The sequence below is a fragment of the Hyperolius riggenbachi genome, chromosome 9 (assembly GCF_040937935.1).
Source record: "Hyperolius riggenbachi isolate aHypRig1 chromosome 9, aHypRig1.pri, whole genome shotgun sequence".
Lineage (NCBI taxonomy): Eukaryota > Metazoa > Chordata > Amphibia > Anura > Hyperoliidae > Hyperolius > Hyperolius riggenbachi.
The window spans coordinates 35996104-36017062 of record NC_090654.1 but is presented as its reverse complement, the minus strand read 5'-3'; the positions used below and the strand labels follow the sequence as shown (position 1 = coordinate 36017062).

The 20959-nt window shown below is 44.7% G+C and overlaps 1 protein-coding gene across 6 annotated transcripts in view; it reads left to right on the top strand.

The window, feature by feature from the left end:
* SHC1 (SHC adaptor protein 1) overlaps window positions 1-20089 on the top strand; it is a 66261-nt gene extending 46172 nt beyond the window's left edge. For 5 of the 6 annotated variants that reach the window (XM_068252502.1, XM_068252501.1, XM_068252503.1 and 2 more), the window contains 8 exons: window positions 4742-4795; window positions 4956-5007; window positions 8135-8261; window positions 12062-12242; window positions 12334-12400; window positions 13211-13354; window positions 15662-15894; window positions 15997-18958. In XM_068252502.1, the coding sequence (XP_068108603.1) occupies window positions 4742-4795; window positions 4956-5007; window positions 8135-8261; window positions 12062-12242; window positions 12334-12400; window positions 13211-13354; window positions 15662-15894; window positions 15997-16125 (987 nt within the window). In that variant the 3' untranslated portion in view covers window positions 16126-18958. Of the gene's footprint in view, window positions 1-4741; window positions 4796-4955; window positions 5008-8134; window positions 8262-12061; window positions 12243-12333; window positions 12401-13210; window positions 13355-15661; window positions 15895-15996 lie in introns of all 6 variants that reach the window. The other variant, XM_068252499.1, reaches the window with a different exon arrangement.
* The last annotated feature ends 870 nt before the right edge of the window (window positions 20090-20959 follow it).

Here is a 20959-nt window from a genome sequence, read left to right as displayed (position 1 = left end):
CATCCTTGTGTTGCATAAAAATGGCTTCACAGGCAAGGATATTGTGGCTACTATGGTTGCACCTAAATCAACAATTTATAGGATCATCAAAAACTTCAAAGGAAAGAGGTTCAATTCTTGTTAAGGCTTCAGGGCATCCAAGAAAATCCAGCAAGCGCCAGGATCGTCTCCTAAAGAGGATTCAGCTGCGGGATCGGAGTGCAACCAATGCAGAGGTTGCTCAGGAATGGCAGCAGGCAGGTGTGAGCACATCTGCACGCACAGTGGGCAGCAAAGAAGCCACTTCTTTCCCAAAAAAACATCAGGGACAGATTGATCTTCTGCAGAAAGTATGGTGAATGGACTGCTGAGGACTGGGGCAAAGTCATATTCTCTGATGAAGCCCCTTTCCGATTGTTTGGGGCATCTGGAAAAAGTCTTGTAAGGAAGAAAAGGTAAGTGCTACCATCAGTCCTGTGTCATGTCAACAGTAAAGCATCCTGAGACCATGTGTGGGGTTGCTTTTTATCCAAGGAAGTGGGCTCACACATAATTTTGCCTAAAAAGACAACCATAAATAAAGAATGGTACCAAAACGCCCAACAGCAACTTCTTCCAACAACAGTTTGGTGAAGAACAATGCAAAGTGATAACTAAGTGGCTCGGGGACCAAAACGTTGAAAGTTTGGGTCCATGGCCTGGAAACTCCCCAGATCTTAATCCCATTGAGAAATTGTGGTCATTCCTCAAGAGGCGGGTGGACAAACAAAAAACAACTAATTCTGAGAAACTCAAAGAAGTGATTATGAAAAAATGGGTTGCGATCAGTCAGGATTTGGCCCAGAAGTTGATTGAGAGCATGCCCAGTCGAATTGCAGAGGTCCTGAAAAAGAAGGGCCAACACAGCAAATACTGACTCTTTGCATAAATCTCATGTAATTGTCAATAGAAGCCTTTTAAACGTATGAACTGCTTATAATTATATTTCAGTACATCACATAAACAACTAAAACAGATCGAAAAGCAGTTTAGCAGCAAACTTTGTGAAAACTAATATTTTTGACAGTCTCAACACTTTTGGCAAGGACTGTATGCAGGAGTCAGTTCATATAGATATAAAATAAAACACAAACTCACATCGTGGATCCATGCACACTGGACCCTTTTGCTTTAATACGCATCAATACAGTATTGCACAATAACCAATAAAGTGGCAAATGCTGAGAAAGTCACCAGACTGAAGTTTAGAGAATGCCCGTTTTCCTTCCTGATCAGGTTTCAGCCTTCCGTCATTAGAGGATAGTCGTTTTAACGAAAATCTGTAGCGAAAAAAAGTTTCACTGGGGGTACTCACCTCGGGTGGGGGAAGCCTCCGGATCCTATCGAGGCTTCTCACGTCGGCGGCGATAAAGCTCCCCGAATGGCGGGGGTGTAAATATTTATTTACCTTCCTGCCTCAAGCGCAGGCGTAGTATCGGCTCTCTGCTCGGAGATAGGTGGAAATAGCCGATCGCTGTTTGTCCGCTCTACTGCACAGGCGCAAGTCTCCTGTGCCTGCGTAGTAGAGTGGACCTGACTGAGATCGGCTATTTCCGAGCGGAGAGCCGCAACGGTGCTCCCGCTGGATCAAGAAAAGGTAAATATTGCACAGCCTGACAAATTGTCGGCTGAGCATTCAGTGGGCTGCAGCGAGACCATCGTGGGACACAGGACAACGGGGGAAGCCTCGATAGGATCCAGAGGCTTCCCCCTTCTGAGGTGAGTACCCCCCTGGGGAACTTTTTTCGTTACAGAGTCTTTAAGGCAAAAGGGTCAAGTGTGCATGGACCCACGATGTGAGTTTGTATTTTATTTTATTGACTCTGAGTTCCTGCAATAAAGTGTTACCCCCCCCCCCCCCCCCTCCCCCTCCCCTGTATATGAATTTAGCCTTGACGCCTGCATATGTTTTTTTGAGTGACGGTCACCGTCTCCAATATTGAGCGCAAGGTGTCTGCAGGCTTCACGGTGTGCAGGAGTGCAATAGAGAGCGTTGAGGGTCCTAAAAAATTCAGCCTTCTTAATTAGGAGAGCTTTGGTAGCCTTTTACAGTGCTTGGAAAACCCATGTCACCTTTCCTTACTGTAGTTCATAGGTTCTGTTCCTGCCCAACTGTTTCTCTAAAATGTAAAATGGAAGGACCACTATTGTGAAAAATGGTAACATTTAAAATACATGAAAACACATAAAAAGTACATTTCTCCCAAAGTAAAATTTACTATAAATTACATTTCTCCTATGTTGCTGTTACTTACAGTATGTGTTGAACTCAGACAGAGCTGACAGGATTTGGACTAATCCATCTCCTCATGGGGGATTCTCAGGGTTTTCTTTATTTTCACTTAGTGAACAGCAGTTGCTCAGTGTAACTGCCAGAATAGTGTGCAAACAGCCTGCATCTTTTCTCATTGATCCTTTCCAAAGAGTGCTTTTGTAAAGAATGAAATTCTGAGAATCCCCTGTGAAGCGATGAACTAGTCAAAAACCTTGTAATGGTCCAGGTCCCAGGAAATCCCTTCACACGGGGAATGGGGATCCTTTTGCCTGTAGAGAGGGGGAGACCAATAGTGCAGTATCGTTTAGTAAGCCTATTGGTAAGGGATTGTGGGTAGTGGATACTCACAAGAATGGGTTGCAGTCCTGCAACCACTGTATAGGCATGTGGAAAAGTAGCGTTCCCGCTAAGTATCCCGGAACCTTCTGGAACTGGGTAGTCACTCTCCTAAGGACCTTTCTACTGGTGAACTGCGTGCACGAGTAGTGACGGTTAGCACCTCTTTGGAGGTGTGTAGGCTATAACTGGGTTGAGAATTTGGGGAGGCGCCCAATGTAGCTATAATTATAGAACTTATACTTTCTATGCAATAAATGAAAAGAGGTATCTTACCTCTAATGAAGACTCGCTCAGATGGAAACAAGGAGTCTTTATTATAAAACGGTTATATTGTAGACAATGCATTTCACGGGTCTCAGCCCGCTTCCTCAGGTCAATACAAACAAATAACCTTGTTTATGAGTCGGCTGGGCACGGGTGCCTTTTAGATTTTAAAACTTTGGAAGTGGTGGCATGTGTTCAGAGCCTTATCCGCCTTTCTGATCACTCTTGCGATGCTCTATTTTCCTGCAGATTTCTCCAGTAGCCGCCGCGGTTTTAATGAGTCAACGACCTTTGACCCGGAGGTTCTTGTCTGCGCAGTATATCTGATCCCCCCCGCTTTGTGACCGTGCTCGCCTTTCTTCTGGGTTCCTGGTGCATTTTTTTGACGGGAACACACACACTGGGAATGTAGGAGAAAGGAGAGCGCAGGGGGACGGATTGGATATAGTGTACAGGTGGGTACCTCCAGATCCAAGGTCGACATACTAGTGCGATCCAGTTTACACCCAATTGCAAATGTCTTGGCTGCAGCATTTTTCCTGTATTTGCGATTGGGTTAAATGAATGCTTTGCAATTTGTTTTGCGATCTCCCATTTTTAAAAAAAAAATACTTCCTGCAGTTCTTCTTGTATTTTTCTTCCCATCAGGAATTGCAGATACAGTGTAAACAGGCTTTCAAAACTTACCGATCACACCTGTAATCGCGGTGAAATGTATTAAATATTGACACACGCATGACAGCAGCCAACGACTGGTCCGTCGGCACCTCCCGCTGGGCGGGTTTTTAGCTGACTGTAGTGCATGTGTACGCACTGTCGGCGGACTGATAAGGCTGTTCCTGAACAATCCGCCCGCACTACAGTCTGCTGAAAACCCGCCCAGCGGGAGGTGCCGATGGACCCGTCGTTGGCTGCTGTCGTGCATGTACGCACCTTTATTAGAGCCACTTTGTATTGACCACTTAGGCTCATGCTTTGGAATGTTAAATGGTTTAGGTGGGGATTCATTACAGAAGAAGGCAGTGCTGTATTGAGTGCACTCCAGCCTCCCAATCTACATGGTTGGGTGTAAGGCATACATGTCAAACTCCGGCCCGTGGCCACATCTGGCCCTCAGAGTCATTAAATTTGACCCTCAAGTAGTTTCCCCTCTTCACATTATGTTTGGCCCACTCTAAATCACCAGGAAAGCTGTACTGGAGCTGAAGCCCTAGAACACCAGGGAAGCCATATGGGGGAGGTAGGGTGAAGCACTAAACACTAGGGAACTGTATAGAGGAGTATGGGGGCCCCTAGTCACCAGGGAACTGTATGGGGAGGGAGGACCACTAGACACCAGGGAACTGTATAAACTGTATAGGAGAGGGAGGGGGCTATTAGACACCTGGGAATTTTATAAGACAAGACAAATAACATTTATATCGTGCTTTTCTCCTGGTGGACTCAAAGCGCCAGAGCAGCAACCACTAGGGCGCGCTCTATAGGCAGTAGCAGTGTTAGGGAGACTTGCCTAAGGTCTCCTACTGAATAGGTGCTGGCTTACTGAACAGGCAGAGCCGAGATTCGAACCCTGGTCTCCTGTGTCAGAGGCAGAGCCCTTAACCATTACACCTTCCAGCCACCCTATAAGAGAGGAAGGTGCCTAGTAGATCTTGAAGTTGGTCCGACTAAGTCCCAGTGTACAATTTCAGCCCACATTTGACACCCCTGGTCTAAGGTATATTAAAGTACACACAAGCTCCTCAGTTCATATGTTCTTGGCTAGTATGTTTGCATTTAAAAAGCATGATCAGTTTCATAATGGTGTAAATAGCAGAACAGTGACTGTCATCATCTTTGCTGCAGATCATCGCAAACCACCATATGCAGTCGATATCTTTCGCCTCTGGTGGAGATCCGGTGAGTATGTGTGTAGACCGTTCCAGTCTGGAGATTGTGTAGCATGTTGTGTATTCTTTGTGTGGGAAAATCATAGGCTAAGACATAATGGGGGTGGGTGGGGGAGTGCATGGGTCCTGAAGATTCAGAGTAACGCTCTCCCATCCATATTGTATTCCAGGACACAGCAGAATATGTAGCTTATGTTGCCAAAGATCCAGTGAATCAAAGAGGTAAGAAGAATGTGGCAGGAAGGGGCGGGGCTGAGTGTGAATGTTATTTTCTCATGCATTTCTGCCTTTTTATTGGTCAACTCTAAAGTGTGTGGTTGTTTATAAAGGGGCCATGTCATTGGGAACTGTAACAGGGGTGTGGCTCCATGGACAGGAGCAGTGTCATTGGGGAACTGTAATGGGGTGTGGCTCCATGGAGAGATGCCATGTCATTGGGGAACCATTAACGGGTGTCGCTCCATGGCCATATGTGGTCATTGGGAACTGTAAAGGGGGTGTGGCTCCATGAAAAGATGCCATGTCATTAGGGAACTGTAAGCGTGTAGCTCCATGAAAAGATGCCATGTTATCGGGGAACTGAGAAGGGGGTGTGAATCCATGGAAACCCGCGATGTCATCAGGGAACTGTAAAGATGGTGTTGATCCATGAAAAGATGCTGTCATAGGGGAACTGTGGAGATGTGGCTCCATGGAAAGATGCCATGTCTTTTAGGTACTATAAAGGGGGTGTGGCTCCATGAAAAGATGCTTTGTCTTCGGGAACTGGAGAGGGGGTGTGGCTCCATGAAAAGATGTGGTGACATCAGGGAACTGTAAAGGTGTGGCTCCAAGAAAAGATGCCTTTTGATTGGGGAAATTTAAAAGTCATGGCTTCACGGAAAGATGCCATGTCTGTGGGGAACTGCACAAGGTGTGACGCTGTCTTATCTTTAGAAGGTCTAACACAAGGCCCCACTTTGTGTGGTTTGTTCTGGTCATGTCTGTAAAGCAGTCTGCACCAAATTTTACAAATCTGATGCATTTCATCTATTTTATGGATCTTTCTCCATTTAAAGAGACACTGAAGCGAAAAAAAAAAATATGATATAGTGAATTGGTTGTGTACTATGAATAATTACTAGAAGATTAGCAGCAAAGAAAATATTCTCATACTTTTATTTTCAGGTATATAGTGTTTTTTCTAACATTGCATCATTCTATAATATGTGCAAATTACACAACACTCAGCATTCAAAATGAGTCTTTCAGAGCAGTCTGTGAAGTAATGACCTCTCCTCTAGCAGAGGAAAAGTAAATAGTCCAGGAACAGTTGAGATAATAAAAGTCAGATAACAGCCCTCTCCACGACTTAAGCTGGCCATACACTGGCCCGATTTGCCGCCGTTTCGACAGCAGATTCGATCACTGGGATCGAATCTGCTGCCAATCGTTCACGCTACACGCCGAATTTCGATCCATTCCGTCCGATCGCGCCGTGCGGAAAATAACCGTCGATCGCCCGTGGGTAAAGAGCGCATCGCTAGCGGCGTTCGAGTGCCCGACGACTGACGCAATAGAGCCGCATGCATTACCTGCTCCGCCGGCGCGACTCCCGTGTCTCCGCTATTCTTCTCCGTCTCCGCTCTGGTCTGGTCTCCGGCATGCTTCCCTTCTTCCTGTCCCGGCAGGAAGTTTAAACAGTAGAGGGCGCTCTACTGTTCAAACTTCCCCCAGATAGGAAGAAGGGGAGCATGCCGGAGACCAGACCAGAGCGGAGACGGAGAAGAAGAGCGGAGACACGGGAGTCGCGCCGGCTGAGCAGGTAATGTATGCGGGCCGGGGAGCGGCGGCAGCACCACCACCACCACAACAGATTGTGAACGGTTTCAGGCTGAAATCGGTTCACAATCTGTTTGCAGTAAAGGTAGCCATACGATCCCTCTCTGATCAGATTCGATCAGATAGGGATCTGTCTGTTGGTCGAATCTGATGGCAAATCGACCAGTGTATGGCTACCTTAACTTAGTCGGAGAGCTTAATGGCTTGTTTGCATAGAGATAACAACTGGAGTTTCTCAACTCTTCCTGTACTGGAAACAATTACACTGATGTATCTGATCTTAATGTTTTATTTCTTAAGGTGCCCATACACTCGTCAGATTGGCAGCAGATAGATAAGAAATGCATCTGATGATCTATCTGATGCGTTTTTAGAACATTTTTTACCAGGATAGAATTCCAATAGATTTCAGTTTGAAATCTATTGAAATTCGATCTGATGGCATTTTTTTGCCATCAGATTTCCATTAAGGCCAATGCAAACTGATAAGCAATCTCATCAGATCGACCTAAATTTTCCACCCTGCAAGTTCGATGGAAATCCATCGAAATCGGCCGTCGATCGGTCGATTGGCCAACCGATTTGCAATCGATTGATCGATCGGTCGGCCAGAAAATCGGCTGAGTGTATGGGCTGCTTTAGCTGTGCTACACATACAAATCATAATATCATCATTTTTTTTCGCTTCAGTGTCTCTTTAAGTAAACCTTTTTAACTGGCCAGAAAATGAAGCGTTTGTAATCAAGTTGGTAATGTGCATGCTAAAGTTCTTTTGCATTTTATTATTATTATTATTTAATACTTGTATAGCGCCGACATCTTCTGCAGCGCTGTACAGAGTATATTGTCTCATCACTTAGGTGCCTCTCAGAGAAGCTCACACTCTAATCCTACCATAGTCATATGTCTGTGTATGCATCATGTAGTAGTGTATGTATTGTAGTCTAGGACTAATTTAGCCAATTAACGTATCTGTATGTTTTTGGGATGTGGGAGGAAACCGAAGGGCCCGGAGGAAACCCACACACACGGGGAGAACATACAAACTCAATGCAGATAGTGCCCTGGCTGGGATCTGAACCGGGCTGCAAGGCGAAAGATCTAATCACTACGCCACTGTGCTACCCCACATTACATTACAGATTAGCAGTATTCCACAGGACTGAATGATAACTAAAACTGATGCAGTAGAATCTTGTAAACTTTGATATAGTAAACTCAGTTCTCGGGTCCCAGCAACTGCGTCTGTATAAATATACAATGTATGGCCAATTCTGGTGGTGTTATCTTCTGATATAGTAAACTACTTTTCCTGGTCCCTTGGGGATTCTACTGATCTATAACAGTACTTTGCCAGTAATCCATAATAATCCCTCTGAATTCTGTTGGGGGCTCCATCAGCGGGATCACAGGCATTCTGCGCTGTCCTGTTTTCCACATTAGTTAGAAATTATAGATGATTATAGAAGGACAGTGAAGTTGACCTCTTTGGATGTCACTGAGCTCCCTCCTCTCTTTGTCATTGCAGCTTGCCATATATTGGAATGCCCTGAGGGTCTGGCCCAGGACGTCATCAGCACAATTGGACAAGCCTTTGAACTCCGCTTCAAACAATACCTCAAAAATCCTCCCAAATTAGTGACTGCACATGACAGGTACCTTTTTATGTGCAGACAGGAAGGAACAGGGTCACAGATTTGTGATGGGGTATATCTGTGACATTGCAGGGAAATTATTTGCAGGGTATAAGGGTGCATATACTCAACCAATTTTGATCAATCACTGACCAATTTTACCACCTCCATGTAGTATGAGAGCTTACCTGCCCAATCTGTTCATAGTATTCAAAATCTGTTGGTGCTCCTACTACATGGAGGTGGTAAAATTGGCCACTCAAAATTGGATGTTTGTACCAAGCTTAAAATGTGCATTAAAGCAGAGCTCCTGAGTAAATGTGTTTAGCGTGTGCAGAGGATGAGGGGTAAACTGCGGTAATAGTTTTGCGCCTAATTCTGCTTAAAGCGTACTGGAGATGGTGGAAAAGAAAAAAAAATAAACCTACCTGGGGCTTCTTCCAGCCCCCTCCAGGCTAATCGCTCCCTCACTATCCTTCTGTGCCATGCGGATCCTCTGCAATTCACCCCGGAAAATCCTCCGGTCAGCACAGGCGCAGTCCAACCGTGCATGCTCTCCTGTGGCCGGGAGTGATCTGCGCCTGTGCAGTAGTATTCTCCCGTCCATGGCAGCGCGATGGAGGCACGTGCACGGCCGGGAGGTGCATGCGCAGTACACCCTGGACCAGAGGACTTTCCGGGGCAAATTGTAGAGGATCCAGGGAGCGCAGGAGGACGGCGAGGGAGCGACCAGCCTGGAGGGGGCAGGAGGAAGCCCGAGGTATATATAATTTTTATTTTCCACCATCTCAGGTTTACTTTAATAAATGTAATTTTAGTTATGTCAGCCATCTTTGCAAACTTTGCAAAGCATATTTGTTGATTTACCACTGTCACTTATTTAGGGTACTTAAAAGAACAGTTTTATACCAAGTGTTCTAAAATTCCAATGTACAAATAATGTCTAAGTAGCTGTGTAAACATTTTCCTACTTTTCATGTTAAATATCAGAGGCAAAAGCTGTATCATTGTGTGTATATTTTAGCTATGTTTGGAATGTCTCATTTGCGTAGATGAATCTCTGCAGTCTGATATGCAAAAAACAGTGTAATATTGAAGCAGAGTTATATTAAAAGCCTATCAGGTGTCAGGTTTCACACACACAATTATAAATGTTTATGTTGCACATAAGATACATTTCCTCTGCTCTCTGCAGAGAGCTCAGTCAGAGACAGGCAGAGCTTTCTCTCACACACAGGGTTAACAGATGCTCTCTGAGGGAGTTCCCCCTCCCCTCATTGCTCAGTCTGCTGTCAGAATTGCCATCAGAAAAGTGTGAAAGGAATTAGATAACAGTAAACAAAGAGATGAGAATTCAAATGTATACACAAGTACTTAGCACTTCCCAAACATTTCCTATCTCAATTGAAAAAAAAACGGGTTTATCGATAGTGTTCCTTTAAATGAAATGAAATCGGAGACAGTGCTTTCTAGAGTTATTATTATTATTATTATTATTATTATTATTATTATTTAGTATTTTTATAGCGCTGACATTCTCAGCATTGTACAGAGTATCTATTCTTGTAATTTGACTGTCCCTCGGAGGGGCTCACAATCCCCAGTATAGTCATATGTCTATGTATGTATTGTATGTATCGTAGTCTAGGGCCAATTTTAGATGGAAGCCAATTAACTTATCTGTATGTTTTTGGGGTGTGGGAGGAAACCCACGCAGACACAGGGAGAACGTACATGCTCAAAATAATGCCCTGGCTGTGATTTGACCCAGGAACCCAGTGCTGCAAGGCGAGAGTGCTGTCCACTATGCCACGGGGAAAATTGGTCTTTGAAGCAGCAACCATACTGGCGGTGGCTGTTCAAACTTAAGCAAAATTAGTAACTAAGGCAACCACTATTGTCACTTTATGAAGCACTGTCACAAAATTAAAACTACTTAAATATTTTGCTGTGCTCATTAGCGCTCCCATGTCGCCCCCAGCCCGGAGATCAAATTCCCATTTAACGATCTAAGTCCCCCGTAGAAAAAACGACGGCTTATTTTCAGAGGCCACGGTCTTTCTGAAAGAAAAAAAAAATCCACGTCCTCCTTGTAGTTCCTGTGAGCAAGCGTGCTCACTCACAGGATAGAAAAACAAAAACTCACTGTGACCATCTTGTGGCCAAATAGTAAAACTGCATCCACATACATTTTTAATACAAAAAAGACACAATAAATTACATTTAAAATTAACTGTTTACCTCCCACACCCAGAAAATAACCAAATAAAATTTTTAACTAAAAAATAAAAATAAACTTACAATTAAAAAACAAAAAAAAACAACTTAAATAGTTACCTAAGGGTCTGAACTTTTTTTTAATATGCATGTGAAGAGGGTAAACAAGTAATATTTTCAAAATTATAAGCTTGTAAATTGTGATGGATGCAAAACTAAAAAAAATGCACCTTTATTTCCAAATAAAATATTGGCGCCAAACATTGTGAGAGGGACATAATTTAAAAGGATACTGTAGGGGGGTCGGGGGAAAATGAGTTGAAGTTACCCAGGGCTTCTAATGGTCCCCCACAGACAGCCTGTACCCGCGCAGCCACTCACTGATGCTCCGGCCCTGCCTCCGGTTCACTTCTGGAATTTCAGACTTTAAAGTCAGAAAACCACTGCGCCTGCGTTGCCGTGTCCTCACCCCCACTGAGGTCACCAGGAGTGTATAGCACAAGCCCAGTACGGTCTGTGCCTGTGCCTGCGCCGTGCGCTCCTGGTGACATCAGCGAGAGCGAGGACACGGCAACGCAGGCGCAGTGGTTTTCAGACTTTAAAGTCTGAAATTCCAGAAGTGAACCGGAGGCGGGGCCGGAGCATCGGTGAGTGGCTGCGCGGGCACAGGATGTCTGTGGGGGACCATTAGAAGCCCTGGGTAACTTCAACTCATTTTCCCCCGACCCCCCCCCCCCCTCCCCCTTACAGTATCCCTTTAAATGGTGTAATAACCAGGACACATGGGCAAATAAAATACATGAGTTTTAATTATTATAACATGTATTATTTTAAAGCTATAATGGCTGAAAACTGAGAAATAATTTTTTCCATTTTTTTCAATATACCTGTTAAAACGCATTTACAAAAACAAAAAAATTCTTAGCAAAATGTACCACCCAAAGAAAGCCTAATTGGTGGCGGAAAAAACAAGATATAGATCAATTCATTGTAAAAAGGAGTGATAAAGTTATTAACGAATGAATGGGAGGTGAAAATTGCTTGGATGCTTAAAGAGAACCAGAGACGAGGGTAAGCCTAAAAATGGTAAAAGATGTTATACATACCTGGGGCTTCCTCTAGCTCCTTAAGCCTGGAACGCTCCCACGCCGCCATCCTCCGCTGCCTGTATCATCGGTAGCGGGTCCTGTCACTTCCGCCGGACGCGACCAGTTTTACGCGTGCGCAGAGGCTCCCTCCAGATTTGTGCGCCTGCGTAGTACGGAGGGAGCGCACTGCGCTTGCGTTGACTTGCTCGACTGGCCGAAAGTATGGGACCCAGTACAGGCGGACAGAGGCAGCCGAGAAAGGCGGCGTGGGAGCGATCCAGGCTTATGGAGCTGGAGGAAGCCTCAGGTATGTATAAATCTATATCTTCTTCATCTCTGGTTCTCTTTAATGGGGAAAAACAACTGAAGGCTGAAGTGGTTAATTTAGTGACACTGGGTTAGAATTTCAGCAATGACTGTATGCCTGGTGACACCTTTTGTAAAGAGGAGTAAATAAGACTCCATGTAGTGGAGAAGATGATCACCTCCGCCAATTTTCTTCTTCTTTCATCATAGGATGGCTGGGTTTGACGGTTCTGCGTGGGACGAGGAAGAGGAGGAGCTTCCAGACCATGCTTACTACAATGATTTTCCTGGCAAAGAGCCACCAATTGGAGGTGTGGTGGACATGAGGTTACGAGATGGTGCTGCTCCTGCGGTGCCCAGACTAAGCCCCAACCACATGGGCGCCACACTGGTGAGACTGGCTATTCCTGGACGGGCCTGAGGGTTGGGGTTTGTGAACCAGTAACAACCCACTGAGGTTTCTCTTTTTCCTTTTTATACAGCCGGTGGGACAGACATCTGGGGCAGGGCAGGACCCACGGAAAGGGCAGCCACAGGCCTCAGCACAAGGTATTGCATGGCTTGCTTTTGCCCTTTGTCCCTTCATTATTCATTTAGATTACCCACATTTCTGGTTATCTCCACCTCCTCCTTGCCTCTGTAAAATTCCATATCTTGATGTTGCCACCTTTCCTCTGGCTCATCAATTGATAATCGCAGTTCTCCTCCCATCTCTATCCTTTATCTGTCATCCTTAAAGTGAACCTGAACCAAGTAAAATTATTTAAAATAAACACATGATGTACCTGCAAATGAATATTACATACTTACCTCGCCGTCCGTTCCTCTCAGAAGCTCACCGGTTTCTCCTTACAATGATTCCTTCCAGTTCTGACAAGATTTGGTCACAACTGAAATATCAGTTGCTGTCAGTTATAACTGAAAGGACAACTGATGAGCAAGGTAATGTCCATGTTCCCTATGGCTTAAATGGGCGATGTTACAGTTTAACAGTGTGCCGACCTGTAATCACTGTGGGCCAACAGGACATAGGAAAAAGAGATTGATGAGTAGACTATATGGGAGGTGTGCAGGTTTATTTTGACTTTTAATTTTCAGTTCAGGTTTGCTGTAATTTTTTGTTAATCACGAACTGTACCTCTTCTGCTATTTCTGTCTCTCCCCTGTCACTTCCCAGTGTGTAATCATCTGCTTATGATTCCTGCTATTTTCCTCTCTATACTGTCACCCCAACGGCCTGATATACAGATCATGACAGCCCTCTTACTGACAGCCCTCCACCTGATGTGCATTTGCTTTTCTGGAAATGCCATTTTCTCTCTCCTCACAGTTTCCACATCTTATTGCTCTTATTTGCAGAGAGATTTCCTGTGCCGGGCGCCAAACCAGTAAACCGGCCTGACCTCTTTGATGACCCCTCCTATGTCAACGTCCAGAACTTGGAGAAGTCACGACAGCCTCTCCGTGGAGCCACCAATGGCCAGAGAGACATCTTTGATATGAGTGAGTCTCCTCTTTTTGCTTGTGTTTAGTTATGTTTTTTTGTTTTGTAGTTTTAAGCGAAAAAAAAATTGATTGCTTCAGTAGTGGGGAGCCTCTTGACTATCCAGAGCAGAGGTCCCCAAACGTTCTGGGCCGGGGGGCCGGAGTATACATAAAATGATGTTGAAGTATTTGCGGGCCAGACAGTAAAGCATACCCAGGTGACAACCTGCAGTCCAATTGGAATTTAATTTGATTGTAAACCAGTGAATAACTGCTTTCTGGATTCCATGTGGTGCCAGCACTGCTAATCTATATACGGAGCACCAATATTTAAAGATGTAGCTGACCATATCTACAGAATAAGTAATACATTTTGTGCGTGGGGGGCTGGTAAAAAAAAAAAGCCTCAGGGGGCCACATTCGGCCCGCAGGCCTTAGTTAGAGGACCACTGATACAGAGGCTTTCCCCATCCTCCCGGACTCCACAGATCCAACACTGGGATCATCTGAACTTATTCTACAAGAGCTTGTTGAATATGTTCTCTTGTCCACGTTCCAGTCCACGTACGAGCACGGCCGCATTGCAGATGTGCGAGTATGGTCCGCACCTGTGCAGTAGCATGCTGTGCAGTAGCATGAGCGAAATCATGGTATTGCGCAGGTGATGACCATACTGGTGCCTGTGCAGTGTGACCGTGCTCGTACATGGACTGAAACGCGTCCATGAAGACAAGGTTCCGGTCAAACAGCGGTGGGATCAAGAAGCACATGGGAAGCCTCTGGATCATCCATAGGCTTACCACTACTTGGGTGAGTATTTATTTAAAGGGGCACTATGGCGAAAAAAATTGTAAAATTTGAAATATGTGCAAACATAGACAAATAAGAAGTACGTTTGTCAGGCTTGTCTGGTCAATAACCACAGGTCAAGCTGTATGCTCATATGACTGACCCAGAGCCCAGCCCGTAACACCTGAGAAAACTCCTACCTAACCCAATACTACAATATATCCTGCAGGTAGATAAAGCATACAAGTTGACAGATAGCTAATCACCAGACAACCTGAATATTCATGGCAATGCAATACTGGGCACAGTAGATATGAATATACAAGATAGTCACCTGAGGCCTAGTAGATGATGCTATCCAGACGAGTGAGCCAAGTAGCCGAAGTGTCAGGAGTTCCTGGTGGCAGTGAGAGAGTCCAGATAGACACTTTCCAGAGATAGAGTAGTCAAGTCAGTCCAGGCAGAATTCATGCAAATCCATATCCAAGCAGAGGTCAATCCAGGCGGCAAGACAGCGTAGTCGAGGTACAAGGCAATAGTTGGCAACAGGAATCAGAGGTTAAGCGTGGTCAGGATACAAGGCTATAGTCAGCAACAGGAATCAATTAAGACAGTAAGTGCTACCCAACAACAACCCAAAGCTAATGCTATCATGAGCGATGACTGGGCGCTAACTGGGTTTAAATGCTAGGACTAACCAATCAACAGAAAAAAGAGTTGAAAACAAACCAATAGTATTCCAGAGTGTCAGCTATCGAGCAAGGAAGTCAGTGTCACTGTCAACATCGGCGGAGCGCGTACTGAGAGAGTGTCCGCCGCCTGACCAATGAGCTCTGAGAAGCCTCCTGCTCGCCAGTGACGTCAGCGGCTTGCCGAGACCCAGAAGTTAGAGCTGCAGCTCGGGTCTCTGCATTCCGCCGCTGGTGTACACTGGACCTTACAACGTTTTTCCTGAGTACAATGAGCCATAAATTACTTTTCTCCTATGTTGCTGTCACTTACAGTAGGTAGTAGAAATCTGACAGAACGGACAGGTTTTGGACTAGTCCATCTCTTCATAGCGGATTCTCCGCTAGGGTTTTAATCTTAATAAAGATATTCCCTTAAAAGGATTTAAACGATGATGCTGTCCAACTTTCCTGCTCGCTACACAGTTTTTTGGCAGTTGGACAGAGCAACTGCCATTCTCTAAGTGCTTTTGAAAATAAATAAATCCCTGAGAATACTCTATGAAGAGATGGACTAGTCCAAAACCTGTCAGTTCTGTCAGATTTCTACTACCTACTGTAAGTGACTGCAACATAGGAGAAAAGTAATTTATGGCTCATTTTACTCTGGAAAAAATGTACTTCTTATTTGTATATGTTTGCACATATTTTACATTTTACTATTTTTTGCCATAGTGCCCCTTTAAGTATTTTTTCCCCCACATTTGCATGCATTGAAGTAGCAGTGATGTAACAAGTAATTCATTTGTACAGAATGATTATATTTTCTTGAATTGTGGTCATTGATTCAATCTGTTTATCCTCACAGAGCCATTTGAGGAAGCTCTTCCCCCAGGTCAGGCCATTGTCAGCATGGAGGAGCAGCTGAAACGAGAGCCGTGGTATCATGGGAAGATGACACGGAAAGAAGCAGAGAGGCTGCTGAGAGTGAACGGTGATTTCCTTGTAAGAGAAAGTACCACCACCCCTGGGCAATATGTCCTGACTGGTCTCCAGAATGGCCAGCCCAAACACCTGTTGCTGGTGGATCCCGAGGGTGTGGTGAGTATGCGAGTCTTCTACTTGTCCGTCTCCAATTTGTTTGTGCTCCACAGTGGAGTCTTGTTTGAAAACCCCAGTAAACATTTTTTTTTTTCATGGCAGGTTCGGACTAAAGACCATCGATTCGAAAGCGTCAGTCATCTAATCAGCTATCACATGGACAATCACCTGCCCATAATCTCCGCCGGAAGCGAGCTGTGTCTTCAGCAACCCGTTGAACGGAGACAATGAGCCCCATTCACTCCTCAACCACAAATAGCCACCTTATTGCTTCTTCCGGGTCTCCGTTACTTGGGGGGGGAGGGGGGACCAGCAATTCCACTCCTGTATCGTGCTACAGGCCCTACACACAGCGGGGGGCTCCCTTCTTTCACTATCAGGGAATTTATAAGGGTGATAGTGCACAAATGGGACAGTGCGATCCAGGACTAACCCCAATCACACACAAGGTAAAAGTCCAGGAAGCACACTTTACCTGTCAAGATGGTGGAAGAGTGGATTCCTTGCCACTGAGCGCCCTCAGCACAAGATAGGCTCTGTCCCTCATAGCACATGACGATCTGTGGTCCTTCACTTACCAATACTGAATTTGTGCCTTCTATCCAGAGATCTTTCTTTTTCATTTTGTACAATCCATACCATTTTTGAGAGGGACAACGGAGTTAGGTCCACGTTGACCCCCTTTCTTTGCCATTGTACGTTCTTTGTGTGGAATTTTGTGTCTGGCGTAAACGGTTCTCGACAGAACGGCAATAATGACAGCCAGAGCTGCTGCATGCTGAAGTATTTGTATCGCCTTTGCCACCCACGCTCATCGCGCGACCTCCAAAGTGTCCGCCCTCTTATCCGCAGAATTTGCTGCTTGATGCTTCCACCTCAACCCACTGCCACATGTCCTGCTCTTCTGTGTGATGAATTAAACTGGTGTGGGCTATTATCGTATCTCTTGTCTTCTGGAACACAGATTCTCCCTCGATATAATACAAAGGAGTTTTCATGACTCATTACTACCTTTTGCCTTAAAGAGGAGAGACAAACACGTCATTGGTTGGTATAAAAAAAAACCTTTTGTTGGACAGTCATCCTCTGGAGTAGGCCACAAGAGCCATGACACATCTCGGACTTGCCAGCACACTGTGCCAGTAACTCCTGCCTCTGGCTAGGGCACTTTTACTCCATTAGAACAATCCTGGGACAGGGCAGGATGAACTCTTATGCTGGTTTTATGTGGTTTTAAGATGGACAGGCCAAAAACCATGATTGGTCAGATCTCTGCTCCTAAGAGAACCAGTTAGATGTCACCTGCAGCTTGGCTCATTTTCTTTAGGTGCACACATGATGTTAAGGATCTCCAGCCACAATGTTTCATGAAAGGCATTAGAATGTTTGAGTTTCACTTTTTCTTTGAGTCCACATTGGGTATATTTACCTTAAATGTATGTGATGTCACTGGGGACAGGCAGTAAGAGGAAACTATTCCAGCAGGGCTGTGGAGTCGGTACAAAAATCATCCAACTCCAAATCTGACTCCAACTTTATGAAACCTCTGACTCCAACTCCAGGTACCCAAAATTGCTCCAACTCCTACTCCACAGACCTTGCATGGCTATGGAGTGGGTACAGAAATCATCCGACTCCAATGCCAACTTCTCAGTTTATGAAACCTCCAACTCCAGGTACCCAAAAATTATTCCTCGACTCCGACTCTACAGCCCTGGTGTCCAGTAGGGACGCAGACAGAGGTGAAAACCTGAGGGGTACAAGCCCCTAACCTCTGTATCCAAAACCACAAAAGGAAAGCTTTCTGATTGGCAGGAAGGCTCTGTGTCCATCCTACAGAACTGACCAGGATATGAAACCTCCATGTGTACAGTACAGCAAGAGATGCTTCGAGCAGCTGGAATCCCTTGTCATTGCCCATTCATTACAGACAGTGCTTGGATAACGTTGGGTTGTGTGGTCACTGTTAGCCCATTTCTTCTGTATGTAGAAGTGAACACAAGGAAGTGCTGAAACCAAATAGCCCAACTAGAGTCTGTAGTAATAGTAAGTATTGTGTATAATACATTGCTCATGTCAGGCCTCTTCCAGTACTCTGGACTGCTCTAGAGAAGCATTTTTTCTACAAGCACTATAAAACTACCCCTATTAAAATAATAATAATAATAATAATTCACAGCTTTATTCAATAGACAGTAGCATGTCAAGGCAGTCAGTAAAATAGGACATTAGTACAATTATTCATCAATAACAAGAATAGACAACAATATAGCAGAATAGTAACAGCTGTGTGGGGAAAAAGGCATGAAAAACTTAGACCAGGCAGATACAGAGAGGTGTACCAAAAGCAAACCCATTGAAACAGACAGGCCATATTATCATAACTTATTACAGTAGGTAGTTCATTCCTTCCACACATCAGTACTTATCTAAATTATGTCAGAGAGAACCTAATAACGTTTATGCTGTGTACACAGTGCAACTTCCTTTCAGATTGACTAGTCAAATCGATAATTTCCATCAGGTCTGAACTGATTTCTGATCGTTTTTCCAATCACTTCTGTAAAAAAAATCGATCTGAAATCAGATTGGCCCTGCCAGAAATTATCATTTCAACCCATCGATCTGACGGAGAATTGCATTGGTGTGTATGACGCATTAGTTTGTCGGAGACCAATTCAGTCGGAAAATGCTGCGTTTTCCTGCCAACAGAAAATATCGATACAATTTGTGGTACCTGCTACCCCCAGAGATTGTCAGTTCCTGGAGCAGTCGGTTGCATGTCTCTGTCCCCCATAGTAACAAAGTATACATGTTGCCCGAGCCTTAGAAAGGATGCGGTAATGCTCACACATCTGGATTGTCCAATAAGTCCTTATGGGGGGTTTGTATGAAGCTACACTCCTATGGGGGAGATATGTAGCCAAAGCTCTGTTCCACAAAGGATTGGATACTTATCCCTGCCAGGCAAAAGAGCAGCCATGACTCTGCATGCGTTCCATCAGTCACTGGCTGACTATATGCCTGTTGCTAAGCGAGGGGGGGGGGGGGCTGAAGAGCGGCGTGCGAAGGAGCTACTTCAGGTGGGTGGGGGAGGGGCACAAAAATGCACTTGGGTGTCGGTCATCGCTAAAGATCCGACATGCTAAATCTTCAGTGATCGTTGTTGCATGATCGCTATATTCGCATTGATGTGACCGCCCAATTCTCAGCCATGGCATTTATTCTCGTCTGCCACGGCTGATATCAGGCTAGCATGTGTGTGGACCTTAAAGTGGACCCAAACTAAAAATACAAGATTTCAGAAATAAAATCTATTTTCTAACTTATAATAATAAATAGCAGCCCTTTTTCAGCTGCATGATGACAAATATAAAATATTTTACATTTATTGGAGAAACCCTCCCTTCCTTTCATATTGCAGGCAAAAAATCCGGCAAACTGATGGAGTAGATGGTGTCCAGCAAAGGAGGAATTGCTAATGGCTGCCACCTGTATAACCCTAGTTATGCAAAGAGAAGGGTGAAAAGCATGCACTGAAAGGCTCATAGGCTTGAAGGAGTGTTTATTTATATTTGTATGTGTCAGAGTGGTGCAGCTAAATATTTTGAATTAAAAAAAATGTTTGGTTTGGGTCCGCTTTAAAGAGGAACTCCAGTGAAAATAATAGATAAAGATAATAGTCAGTTTGCCCATTGTAAAATCTTTTACATCCCTGATTTACATTCTGACATTTATCACATGGTGACATTTTTACTGTTGGCAGGTGATGTAGCTGCTGCATTTTTTTGGGCAGTTGGAAACAGCTATACACAGAATTTCCCACAATGCAGCAAGGTTCACAGACAGGAAACTGCCAAGAATACATACTCAGAGTTTCTTTGTGGGAGGGGTTTCACCACAATATCAGCCATACAGCGCCCCCTGATGGTCTGATTGTGAAAAGGAATAGATTTCTCATGTAAAAGGGGGTATCAGCTACTGATTGGGATGAAGTTCAATTCTTGGTCGGAGTTTCTCTTTAAGGAGAGGTAGCGTCACCCACCTCAGTTTATCTAGGCACCCCATTGTGATCTTTATATATTGATCTAGATATATTTGCCTATTCTGATTAAGGCCCAGTGCACACCGAGCGGTTTTTGGAGCGATTCGCCGGCCGCATCCGCCTATAAAAACGCTTGGCTAATGTATTGCAATGGGATGGTGCACACCGGCGGTTTGAGGTTTTTGCCAAGCCGCAAACGCGCCTCCTGCTGCGCGTTTGCGGTTTGCTAAAAAACCTCAAACCGCCGGTGTGCACCACACATTGAAATACAATAGCCAAGCGTTTTCACTGGCTGATGCGGCTGGTGGATCGCATACAAAATCCGCTTGGTGTGCACCCGGCCTAATATCTGCTCTCTGCTCCCAAAACCGCTAGCGTTTTGACGATCTGCTAGCGGTTTTGGTGTGCACTGGGCCTAAGGCCTGGGGCACACCAGAGGAGTTTTTCTGAGCGTTTTGAGTTTTTAAATCTGCTGCTAATGTTATCCTATGTGTCTGTGCACACTGGAGCAATGAGGTTTTGTAAAAAACCCGCATAGCATTACATTGGGAAGAGCTTTTGAAACCTCTAAAAGCTCTTCCCAATGTAATGCTATGGGTTTTTTTTTACAAAACCTCATTGCTCCAGTGTGCACAGACACATAGGATAACATTAGCAGCAGATTTAAAAACTCAAAACGCTCAGAAAAACTCCTCTGGTGTGCCCCAGGCCCAACAGAGCAGTCCAATGTGCTGGAAGATGAAGAATAAGTTCCCCCTACAGACCTGCTGCTTATTTATCATGGTGTTACTGATTAGTGATAGTCGGTAGGATGCATATAATTCTGCCTGACATGCATATTGTATGCACCTTGGTGTAGGACAATCAAATGAACTTTCTATCCGTTGTGACCCTTTCATGCAATCCAAAATTATTTGCATCTCAATGGCCATGCTTAGCAGTGACCCAAATCATCCATACTGTATACATTTTTATAGAAGCTTCTCTCCCTCCTAGAGGACAGTGCATGCCACTCAGACA